Source organism: Trachypithecus francoisi, unplaced genomic scaffold (genome assembly GCF_009764315.1).
Source record: "Trachypithecus francoisi isolate TF-2019V2 unplaced genomic scaffold, Tfra_2.0 Lachesis_group14, whole genome shotgun sequence".
Lineage (NCBI taxonomy): Eukaryota > Metazoa > Chordata > Mammalia > Primates > Cercopithecidae > Trachypithecus > Trachypithecus francoisi.
The window spans coordinates 43941536-43954018 of record NW_022681459.1 but is presented as its reverse complement, the minus strand read 5'-3'; the positions used below and the strand labels follow the sequence as shown (position 1 = coordinate 43954018).

General features: G+C 50.1%; 1 protein-coding gene across 1 annotated transcript in view; it reads right to left on the bottom strand.

The window, feature by feature from the left end:
- KIAA1671 (KIAA1671 ortholog) overlaps positions 1-12483 on the bottom strand; it is a 264721-nt gene that overhangs the window by 14086 nt on the left and 238152 nt on the right. Inside the window, exons 7-10 of the mRNA XM_033233046.1 lie at positions 11997-12115; positions 8157-8406; positions 5084-5258; positions 2789-2913 (exon numbers count right to left, since the gene is read on the bottom strand). Coding sequence (XP_033088937.1) covers positions 2789-2913; positions 5084-5258; positions 8157-8406; positions 11997-12115 — 669 coding nt within the window. The remainder of the gene's footprint in view (positions 1-2788; positions 2914-5083; positions 5259-8156; positions 8407-11996; positions 12116-12483) is intronic.

Genomic DNA, 12483 nt, shown 5'->3' with positions numbered 1-12483 from the left:
CAAGCTCCGCCTCCCGGGTTCATGCCATTCTCCTGCCTCAGCCTCCTGAGTAGCTGAGACTACAGGCACCCGCCACCACACCCGGCTAATTTTTTGTATTTTTAGTAGAGACAGGGTTTCACCATGTTAGCCACGATGGTCTCGATCTCCTGACCTTGTGATCTGCCCGCCTCGGTCTCCCAAAGCACTGGGATTACAGGTGTGAGCCACCGCATCCGGCTCCCCTGGTTGTTAATGATCACCTAGCACTGCTATGGTAGAGATTAATTAGTTAACGCAGCTGCCGCCAGGCTCAAGAAGTTTAAGCTAATACTGATGAATGGCCAGAGCCCCATTTTCACAGAGCACAGTGGACTCCAGCTGTGTTCTGGAATCCCAAGACCTGCCTCAACAGTTACTCAGTGCATCCACATGGGAGCCCCAGGGCCTCCGTCTCACCTACACCCAGGGCCTGTGGCTGTCTGCCTCCTACAGCAGGAGAATCACTTGAACCCAGGAGGTGGAGGTGCGAGCTGAGATCGCACCACTGCACTCCAGCCTGGGTGACAGAGCGAGATTCTGTCGAAGAAAGAGGAGAGGGGAGGGGGAGGGGAGAGGAGAGGGGAGGGGAGAGGAGAGGAGAGGGGAGGGGAGAGGAGAGGAGAGGAGAGGGGAAGGGAGGGGACAGGAGAGGGGAAGGGAGGGGAGAGGAGAGGGGAGGGGAGAGGAGAAGGAGGGGGAGGGGAGAGGAGAGGGGAGGGGAGAGGAGAGGGGAGGGGAGAGGAGAGGGGAGGGGAGGGGAGAGGAGAGGGGAGAGGAGAGGGAGAGGAGAGGGGAGGGGAGGGGAGAGGAGAGGAGAACGGAGGGGAGGGGGAGGGTAGAGGAGAAGGGAGGGGAGGGGAGGGGGAGGGGAGAGGGGAGGGGAGGGGGAGGGGAGAGGAGAGGGGAGGGGAGAGAAGGGAGGGGAGGGGAGGGGAGGGGAGTGGGAGGGGAGGGGAGGGGAGGGGAGAGGAGACAAGAGGGGAGGGGAGAGGAGAAGGGAGCGGAGGGGGAGGGGAGAGGAGACAGGAGGGGAGGGGAGGGGAGGGGAGGGGGGGAGGGGAGAGGAGACAGGAGGGGAGGGGAGGGGAGGGGGAGGGGAGGGGAGAGGAGACAGGAGGGGAGGGGAGGGGAGGGGAGGGGAGGGGGAGGGGAGGGGAGAGGGAGAGGAGAGGGGAAGGGAGGGAGGGAGGGGAGGGGGAAGGGAGGGAGGGAGGAGGAAGGAAGGAAGGAAGGAAGGAAGGAAGGAGGAAGGAAGGAAGGAAGGAAACCTCCAACCTAGTTCTAGCGGCTGACAGATGTTCACACTTTAAGGGCCTGTAAAATCAATTACAGAGACACGCGCACATCCACTACTGACTGACTTTCTATTTGAAGAAATGACAGAAAAGCAAAACTTTCATCTACTAAAGGAGCAACAGCCACGGCATTCCCACACGGGGATTGTGTGGCCTGCATGGGATACACAGAGTTGAGAAATTTTACCAACAAGTTAGGCTTTTTTGCTTTCATTTCTTCTTCAATAAAAGGGGAGAGAAGAGCTACCTTTTGCAAGGCTGCTGGAGCATAAAGTGAGTTTGCAGGCACATGATATCTGGCACAGAACAGGGGGCAAAAGGGCCTCTTTTCTCACCCAAATTAAGTGCCATTTGGTCCCAGGACTACGAGACACAATTGTGAGAATTGGAGGTGGGGAGGAGGGAGGCAGCTCAGCCTTTCCCTCAGCATTGCATAATACAGTTGGCATGCTGGTGCAATTTGGGAGACTGGGATGTGGTTCCAGCACTGGCTTCCTGTGTCATCTGGAATTGAAATGATCATTTTCTGTGCCTGCCTTCCCCAGCCTTGATTCCTCAAGGGCTTCAGCAGCCTGGTTTTGTTCACTCCTGTTTCCGACACTCAGCACCGGTGAGCGCCACCAGTTGGATTATCAGCCCACTTGGCTTAGCTATGACACCAAACAGAACAGCAGGTTTGGGGATGGAGGAGACTCAGAAAGCAGAGCTTGGCCGGGCGCGGTGGCTCAAGCCTGTAATCCCAGCACTTTGGGAGGCCGAGACAGGCAGATCACGAGGTCAGGAGATCGAGACCATCCTGGCTAACACGGTGAAACCCTGTCTCTACTAAAAATACGAAAAACTAGCCGGGTGAGGTGGCGGGCACCTGTAGTCCCAGCTACTCGGGAGGCTGAGGCAGGAGAATGGCGTAAACCCAGGAGGTGGAGCTTACAGTGAGCTGAGATCCGGCCACTGCACTCCAGCCCGGGCGACAGAGTGAGACTCCGTCTCAAAAAAAAAAAAAAAAAAAAAGAGAAAGCAGAGATTAAGCAACACAGGGCCACTGGTGAAATCCAAATGAATTAGTAGTATTGTTAGTGGTATTGTACCAAGGCCAATTTCCTAATTTTGCCTATGTGCTATGGTCATGTGAGATACTATCATGTGAGTGAAGCTGGGTGAAGGGTATGGAGAAACTCCCTGGGTTATTTTTGTAACTTCCTTTGAATCTTAAACTATTTCAAAAATGGAAGGAATGAAGGAAGGAGGAAGGAAGGAGGAAGGAAGGAAGGAAAAAAGGAAGGATAAAAAAGGAAGGAAGAAAAGAGAAGAGGGAGGAAAGAAGAGAAAAGGAAGGAGGAAAGGAGGAAAGAAAGAGAGAAGGAGGGAGGGAGGAAGGAAGGAAGGAAGGAAGGAAGGAAGGAATCTATTCTTTATGCTGCTAAGGTTGAGGAGCATGCCCACCAGGTGACTCTTGGTGAGAGGTCTGGTACCTTTAGCACTGCCGGATCCATGCCTGGAAACGCGGGCATCCTCTGAGGATGGCTGATGGGGGTCCTCTCAGCTTTGGATGGCTTCTCCTCCTCATCTGACTCTTCCTTCCTGGGTGATTTCTCTTCTGTTGCAAAGAAAAGGGCACTGAAGTCATTGACAGCTGCCTTGTATTGAGGTCCTAAGTGCCAGATAATCTGCACACAGTATCTCATGCAACGCTCACATCAGACCTGCATAGAAGATGCTCTGGCCCATTTTACAGATGAGGACCACCCAGGTGCCTGCTTTCATGCTCTCTTCTCACAACTCTGCTTCTTGCCAGAAGACACTGATAACAGGCAGAGTAGGTTTTCTTTTGCGGGAGGGCACAGGCAAACCCAACTCCTGAGCCCCTGGCTCACTCAAAGTCCAGGAAATAGAAGGAAATCTTTGGCAGAGGCAGGAAAGTAGACAGGAATGCTTTCAGCCAACAATGCACTGAGGCTATGCTCTCAGAGGAGAATGTGGAGAGCTTCATGTGTCTTGTGGAAAGGCGGCCCAAAGGTGGACCAAGAAGCCACTTTCCTCGAGCCTGGCTCCCCTTTCCGGGACTTAACCCCAGCCCCGTGCTTGAGGCTGAGCTGATCACTCAAGCTTTTGGGTGATGGGCTGCCTGTACCCTCTTCCAGGAGTGATATGCGAGGAGTTTCTACTTCCCTAAAACCGGGATGTGGCATGGGCACAGTGAGGATTGGAGGAGGGGGCGGGGATGAACGAGGCAAGACCTGGTGCTCTGGAGCCCTTGGGCTATCCAGGGAACTGAGGTACACTAAGAAAGCAAAGACCCCGCCTACCCCATCCAGCCCTTGGCCAGCTCCTCAAGGCTGACGGGAGCCAGAGGTGCTTCTGCCACATTCCAGCTGGCGGTATTTGTGTGTTTTTGTCCTTACTATGGTCTTCATTTGCTCCAGGTGGATTAATAGAGCTTGGCTCAGAAAACCAAGGAAGTGTGTAGAGGGGTCTCACCTGAGGCATTTAAACATTTCCTTTAATAACAGAAATGGGATAGGAGCAGGAGAGAGAACTCTCCAAGCATTTCTTCAAGGTATCTGGTCAGAAGCAATGCCCCTCACTTAGCTCAGAGCCTGGTCTGACATCCTTAATGTTTGTCATGGGCAAACCCCAAATGAACAAAGGCACCTGTAAGACGTTTTTGAGGACTAAAGGCTGTGTGTCTGGAGAGAGTGGGCAGGTCAGCTGCTCTAGTTTCCATTGCAAGAAGATATTTTGTTTCTTTCTTTCTTTTCTTTTCCTTTTTTTTTTGAGATGAAGTCTAGCTTTGTCACCAGGTTGGAGTGCAGTAGTGCGATCTCAGCTCACCGCAACCTCGGCCTCCTGGGTTCAAGCGATTCTTCTGCCTCAGCCTCCCGAGAATAGCTGGGATTACAGGCATGCGCTGCCATGCCCGGCTAATTTTTGTATTTTTAGTAGAGACGGGGTTTCACCATGTTGGCCAGAATGGTCTCAATCTCCTAACCTTGTGATCTGCCCACCCTGGCCTCCCAAAGTGCTGGGATTACAGGCGTGAACCACCGCGCCTGGCCTGTTTCTTCTTAAAAGTCTTTCATGGCTCTCCATCTACAGATGAAATCTAACTCCTTAGCAAAGCATCAGGGATCTCCACGATCTGGCCTCTGCCTACCTTTCCAGCATATCCTGCTATTCCCAGCTTGAGCAACATGAAACTGCTTAGAGATGCTCCTGCCACACACACAGAATGTTCTTTCTACATCTCTGTCCCTTTGATCTTGTTGATACTTCTGCCTGGAATAACTTTCCCTAACTCATTATTACCCATTCTTCAAGATTCAGCTCAGGTTTTGATACGGTAAGCAGCCAAAGCAGTCCTTAGAAGAAAATGTATAGCCTTAAATGATACGTTAGAAAACAGAAAAAAAGACTGATAATATATGAACAGATCTTTCAACTCAGGAATATACACAAAAGACCAGCGAGCAAACCTAAAGAGAATACAGGGGTGAATTTAATCAAAATAGAAGCAGAAAATAGTAAAACCTTATTAAGCTATGTCTCTGTCTCTTGTAACTCAAAGAGCCTCAATTAATATGCTAACCTTCAAAACACTGTTTTATTTAGTTTCTGGTAAGTTCTGCATAACAAGAAATCAGTTTCCTATGTAATTGTGTTCTAATGATCTGCAGCCTTCCAAGTCAGGAATTTTTTCGTAGGGCTTAGTCTAAATCCTTCCTGCTGTTCAATGTGCTTGTCTGAGGAGGAGAGAAGGCATGGCATACCCGTTGAGTCTTTGAACATCCACGTGTTGTCAGTCTCATCCTCCAGAGGCGATCTGCTCTCGGACTCACTGAATCGGCTACGCCGGAGGGAGTGGGAGATGGGGGCCCGGCGGCGGCTTCTCTTGCTGAGCTGCACCCGGGTCTTCAGGGCACTTGAGTCGAGGACTGAGGTTTGCTTTGGGAGCAGCAGGGAGGAAGAGGAAAAAAAGCAAGGGAATCATCAATGGAGGGTACCACAATGAAGTCGGTGGTACACAGCTTCGTTGACAGATGAGAGGCTATTTAGGTGGTACCCAGGCCAGTGCTAGGAGATAAACAGTGTCTCCCTCCCACAGTGGCTTCCACATTTAATAGTAACCTAACATCCAAAGCCTAAATTTCCCTATAAAACATACCCCATAGGCTGATGACAAGAGCCAGGTGGAACAATGAACCTCGAGTGCCCTAGTACAGTGCCAGGCTGCCTGGAACCCAGTAGACACATAATACTAATGCCTTTTCTCTCCCAGTGACATCCACCACACAAGTATGTAATCTCCAGCAATGATCAGTACACAGCAGGAGCTCAATAAATGTTTGTTTGTTGAATGAATAATGGATTCAACATCTAACTAAATCCTGTCAACCATATTCACACAAGAGTCCCCGGGTTGAGAGGTTCTCTGTGGAATTCCTACTTTACTCACATAATCTAAGGTGCAGGTGGGAAGGGAGGACGCAACATCAGACGTCCATTTTCAGGCATCCCTGAAGACTCACTCTGAGCTGTGACAGGTGGGGAGTCGGTGAGGGCTGCCAAGTCACTACTATCCCCAGTGAAAGGGTGGGGAGCGCAGACCATCTGGGTGGGCCCCGGTAAGGAGATGGGAAGTGCCTGGCTCAGAAGTCTCCCGGGAGGCAGCAGTGAAGTGCTCAGAGCTTGGGTTCAAACGCAGCTGGGTTCGAATCCTGGCTGTGTGACCTTGGGCAATGAGCTTCAATTCTCTGAGCCGGGGTGTCCCTATTTATGAAAAGGAGATAAACAGTGTCTCCTTCCTACAGTGGCTGAGAGAACTCCCTGCTCTCCGGTGTGGAAAGCCCTTGTTTCAGACAGAGCCTAACCAAGGCTCACAGCCAAGAGCTCTTTCCGGCAAGCTCATGTTCTTACATGAAATGTTGATTTCTTCCACCTAGGTCCACTTTGGAGAAATTCCATCACCCAAGGCCTTCTAAGTCAGTGATGACAGGCTAATTTCAATGAATCATTTCCCAACGATGGTAAGTAACAAACGCCCCACTAGGGGTGGTGGAAGGAGGTGGTATTTGCATAGCTACTTTCCAAACCAGCCACAGTGCTGTCTTGTGAGGAGACTTGCATGGCACCAGTGAGAGGGGGAAAGACAGAAATCAGAGAGTGCCTGCTGCACCTAGAGGCGGGCTCGCTTCTTCGGCCACTTAATAGAGCCAGGTTTTCAGACTCCAAGAGAGCAGGACAGAATCATACTGACAGAGGGGCTGGCTTGCAGGGAAAGATGGTGCCACCTTTGCATCCTCACCCTGATATAGAGACTAGATTCCTTAGTGCCCTGCCTCCGCCTCCCCATTCAGCCTCCAAACCGTCCCTACAGGAGACCTAAATCGTGGTTGGCACCATACATAAACCTCAGTATCCCCACAGGAGACCCAAATCGTGGTGGGCATCACACATAAACCTCAGTATAATTTCAGTAAGCGTTAGACCTATGCTTAGGGACACCAGCATTTAGTCACTCCATGGTCACTTCGATTTGCTAATTTGCAAAATGGGCAGGCAGTTTTGCCTCTGGGGTTATTAACATGTGCCTGGGCCAGTGGTCAACACTCAGTGACTGTTGTTTATCATGGACATCAAGAAGGAACCACTTAGTGTTCTAGCAGAAAAGTTCACGATGCAGTGACATGATGCTGGCATGTAAGGCACATAGCAAGATCTCAGTACACGTCTGTTGAGTGAATAACTGAATATATCACCCAACCAAATCCTGATGACACCCAGGGAGGTGGGAATGGCCATGGCCATGGTTATATAATGGGGTTCCCCAATCAAGACTGAACTTGTGTCTTTCTTTGTCTCTGCCCTGATCTAGAGGTGCCAGTGAGAGACCTTGGCCATACATTGAAGGTGAATCCCCTTTGAAGCCCTAAAGGCAGCCCTTTTTCTAAAGCAGTGGTGTTCCTCCTCTGGGGAACTGTGGGTAGTCATGCCCAAGTGTGTAGGTGGGAGGCTTTACTGCCAGGAGAGAGGGCCCCTTTCAGATTTCGCAGACGTTCCATCCAACAGAGAGTGGGCAGGTAGCCCTATTGTCGCGAGAGGAGAATAATGGCATCACCCCTGGGTTTCAAGGGCTGAAAAGGAAGACCTGCCTGACCCCTGGAGGTGGGGCTCCCAGGGGAAACGAGGACAAGTTCTGGTCTGGGAGGTGCTAGAGCAGGAGACCGTTTAACCTGCTATGCTGGGGCAGCTGACATCCTGGCTGTGCTTGGGACCTGAAAGAGCTGACTGCTGGGGGCTGTCCCCTGGGACCTCCATGAAAGGTGCCCATGCCTGAGGGGGACTTTCTGTCCTGGAAGAGCCACTACAGAGAGAGCTGGATCCCCTGGTACCAGGGACACTGTTCTACCAGCAAGACCTCAGTGAGAACGTTCAGCAGAATCATTCTGAGCAAACTCCAGGCTCTTCATGCTTGGAACTATAAACCTCAGGGTGACTTCCAGGGTTAAGTGGTCAGACTCCTTGCTTACCTGGCAGGTGAGGGCTTAGATCAGTTTTAATTTGAACACATGCAATTGTATTTGAGGCTGTGGAGCTGATGGTGCTGGTTACAAGTAGATAAGGAAGTTGAGGCTCAGAGAGGTGAAGACATTTGCCCCAAGACACACACCAGGTGTATGGCAGGTCCAAGATACATGCATAAGTGAGTCCCATTTCAAAGACAGTGCCTTCTGTACCCACTCCAAGCGTCCCTGGCACACAGATCCTACACCTGAAGTAGCAATTCACAGAGAGAGGCTGGAATTTCCATTTAAGAAGAAATGCTCCTGGCTACAGACTTACATCGATGAAGGAGAAGTCATCCACTCTCTTTTCAGGGCAGGCATCCGGTGGAGGCGGGCCCTCCATCCCGTCAGTGGATTCCAGGTCAGTGCTGGAGCGGTCAACGCTGGTGCTCCGCTGGTCCCTGGAGCAGTCATACTGGTCCCCAGCCGAGGTGGGCTCCGTTTGAGAGGACAGAGAAGACAAACGGCTACTGGGGGGCTGTTTCCTTGTCGATGTAGCACTGCTGTCTGGGGACTCAGTGGTCAAGCTGCAAAAAAGGGGAATGAAGGGAGACAAAGTTATGGAGAACATTTCAGAGAACGGGATTTCAAGTGAAGGATGCTGCAGGCAGCATAGCTTGGGGTATGTTTTATAGGTCAGGTAACCACAGAGAGAACATCCCAGCAGAAGAACCTCTTTGGAAACAGCACAAGATGTGGCACAGTGAGGTGCTGTTTAAGGCATTGCCTAGAACACCTGGCAGGTGCAGAATGGGAGGAGTCCGTCCTGTGCCACTCAAGACCCTCTAGCCCTGCACTGTCCTGGATGGAAGCTGCTTACCACAGGTGACTGTTGGATCCTTGCAATGGAGCAAGTGACAGAGCTGAGATATGCCATGAGTATCTTACATACTAGATTTCCTATACCTCACACACTGGATTTCCAATACTTTGAATGGAAAAATAGAATGTAAACTGCCTCGTTAATAACTTTTCATGTTAACTGCATGTGGAAATGACAATATTTTGGATCCCTTGGTTCCGATAAAAATACATCCTTAAATTTAATTTCACTTGTTTCTGTTTATTCTTTTAGTATAGCTACCAGGACATTTTAAATTACATATATGTCTTGCATTTGCAGCTCACATTATAATTTTTTTATTTATAATTGATACATAGTAATTACACACGTTTCTGGGGTACAGAGGGGTGTTTCAATACATGTATATATTGCATAAGGATCAAATCATCTACTTCTGCTGGGCAGTGTTGATGTAGATCAAATTGTTATCAGCAGTTACCCATGGAAGAGCAGGTGGTGGGATCTGCGTTATTTCATTCACTCATTCATTCAGTCATTTAATAAAAATATACTGAGCATTTACTATGTGCCAGGAATTGTGCTAAAAAATGTGTCATCCAATCCTCTCCAAAAATCCTATGAGGATTATCCTATAACTGCCACAATCCTACAAGTTAGGGTTGGTGACATGGTTTGGATTTGTGTCCCCATATAAATCTCATGTCGAATTGGAGGAGGGGCCTGGTGGGGGGAAGTGATTGGATCATGGGGGCGAATGTCCTCCTTGCTGTTCTCATGGTAGTGAGTGAGCTCTCACAAGATCTAATGGTTTAAAAGTGTGTGACACCTTCCCCTTCTCTCTCTCCTGCTGCCATGTAGGACGTGCCTTGCTTCCCCTTCACCTTCCACCATGATTGTAAGTTTCCTGAGGCTTCCCCAGCCCTGCAGAACTGTGAGTCAATTAAACCTCTTTCCTTTATAAATTACCCAGTCTCAGGTAGTTCTGTATAGCAGTGTGAAAACAGACTAATATAATTGGCCTCGTGAACTTAAATATTCTTATTCACCTTGTTAAAGGTGAGGAAACTAAGAACAGAGATGTAAATTAGCTTGCCCCAAGCAGCAGAACTGGGATGGAGACCAGGCAATCTGACTCCAGCGTCCATGTCCTTGGCTCTCTCCTACTTCTGAAATCTCTTCCTATGATAATATAGTCAGGTATTGCTTGGGTCATTGGAACCATGTAAGATAGAAAATTTACAGATAATTCAAGTCATTAACAACCTCCTGCCCTGCCTCCACCCACATATTAAAAATGACATCTAAGCCAATAGCCTAGCAAAGCCTCCAGGTCATGGGAAACTCTTGCCTTGAGAAAGGACAGGTGGGCACACCTGACAAGTGGGCCTACTCTCAAGACCACCAGGCTGCTCCCTTGAGCAGAACTTTCCACAGGTGTGCTGGCATTTCACCGTGCTGTCAGCTCTGGGATGATTTCATTACTTGTCATATGGAGGATGTTAGGGTTGTAGGGTGGATTGAGGCAAATCCACAAGGGATGAAGGTAATACCATCGAGAGACAGCAGGTGGCACCACTGTCCAAGGCTGGGAGCGCCATGCTCCTGAGGTGGCCAGAGGAGGGGAAGCTGCAGTGTCTCTGCGGGACAGCAGGGAGCGCCCACCCAGGGGTGCACCCAAGTCCACACTGCAGCTCCCACTGGCCCGAGGTCAGAGCTGGGGAATGGAGACCCTGAGAGAGGAAGGGGCTCCTAGGGTCACATAGGGACATGTGCAAAACCAAGACGTGGGTTTCCAGACTCTCAGTCCAGTGCTCTTGCAGTGGTATTCTAGAGAAATTTAAGTAAGTTCATAACTAAACACATATTTCATGTGTCAGTGGGAAAAACAGCTTTCTCAGGCACTGTAAAAAATCTTTGCTTTCCGGCCGGGCATGGCGGCTCACACCTGTAGTCCCAGCACTTTGGGAGGCCGAGATGGGCGGACACAAGGTCAGGAGATGAAGACCATCCTGGCTAACATGGTGAAACTCCGTCTCTACTAAAAATACAAAAAAAATTAGCCGGGCGAGGTGGCGGGCGCCTGTAGTCCCAGCTACTTGTAAGGCTGAGGGAGGAGAATGGCGTGAACCCAGGAGGCGGAGCTTGCAGTGAGCTGACATTGCGCCACTGCACTCCAGCCTGGGCGACAGAGCGAGACCCCTCTCAAAAAAAAAAAAAAATCTTTGCTTTCCTTTTACTTTTTCTTACCATTTTCAATTCTATCAACCCCCTCCCAACTTTAATATCGATGATTTATCATTTTTATCACTGTGGTAAAATACAATTTGCCATTGGTCACATGTGGGACAGTCACAGTGTTGTGCAGCCATCATCACTGGCATCCTAGAAATTTCCATCACCCCAAAAAGAAACCAGGTACCCATGAAGTAGTCAATCCCCATTCCCTTTCCACCCCTAGAGCCTCATCTGTTTTCTATCTCTATGGGATTTGCCTATCTTGGATATTTCATATATCATTATCTTTTTTTTTTAGGCAAGGTGTCTCTCTCTGTCACCCAGGCTGGAGTGAGTGCATTGGCGCGATCTTGGCTCACTGCAGCCTCCACCTCCCGGGTTCAAGTGATTCTCATGCTTCAGCCTCCTGAGCAGCTGGGATCACAGGTGCCCACCACCATACCCAGCTGATTTTTTATTTTTATTTTTAGTAGAGACGGGGTTTCGCCATGTTGGCCAGGCTGGTCTCAAACTCCTGGCCTCAAAGTGATCTGCCCACCTGGGCTTCCCAAAGTGCTGAGATTACAGGCGTGAGCCACTGCGGCTGGCCCATAATCTTTTTTATGTTTGTTTTTTTTTTTGAGACAGAGTCTTGCTCTGTCCCCCAGGCTGGAGGGCGATGGCACAATCTTGGCTCACTGCAACCTCCGCCTCTCAGGTTCAAGTGATTCTCCTGCCTTAGCCTCCCAAGTAGCTGGGATTACAGGCGTATGCCACCACACCAAGCTCATTTTTTGTATTTTAGTAGAGATGGGGTTTCACCGTGTTGCTCAGTCTGGTCTCAAACTCCTGAGCTCAGGCAATCCACCCGCCTCGGCCTCCCAAAGTGCTGGGATTACAGACGTGAGCCACCGCACCTGGCCCATAATCTTTATTATTTTTTTATACTTCCTAATTTATTTTTTAAAACAAGAATGGGTTACTCTTATAATTACAGATTGGAGGTTTTAGCAATATAGAAATCAGGAGGTGGGTGGGCTGCAGCAACTCCAGCCCAGATGCCCCCTTGCATCCAGAATCCTGCCGCACGCATCCTACCTCTCCCCGCTCTGGCGCTGCTCTGTCCACGTCCCATACTGGCTGTCGACTTCATGCACGAGGGTGTCAGTGTCCTTGGGTTCAGTGGGCCGCCGGGAGAAACACTGCTTCAGCTGGTCCTGCAAAGATAAGCCAGATGTGAGATTTCTACCGGGAAATGTACTCAGAACCCCCATCCCAGCCGACACGCAAGTCAGATGGCATGGCCCCCGCTCAAACCCATCCCAACTCCCCACTGCCCTCCTAAGTGGGGCCAGACATCTTGGCTGGGCACTAGGGTGATCAATCGTCCTGGTTTGTCCAATATATCACAGGATACAGGACTTTCGGTGCTAAAACTGGGCAAACTGGAATGAAGTGGTCACCCTACCTGGCATGTGAAGCCCTGCAGGGCATCGTGTGGCCCCCACCTCAATGGCCGTCTCTCCTCACGGTACAGCCTGGGCACACTTCTCTCATCTTCAGTGTTACCCAGACTCATGAATCT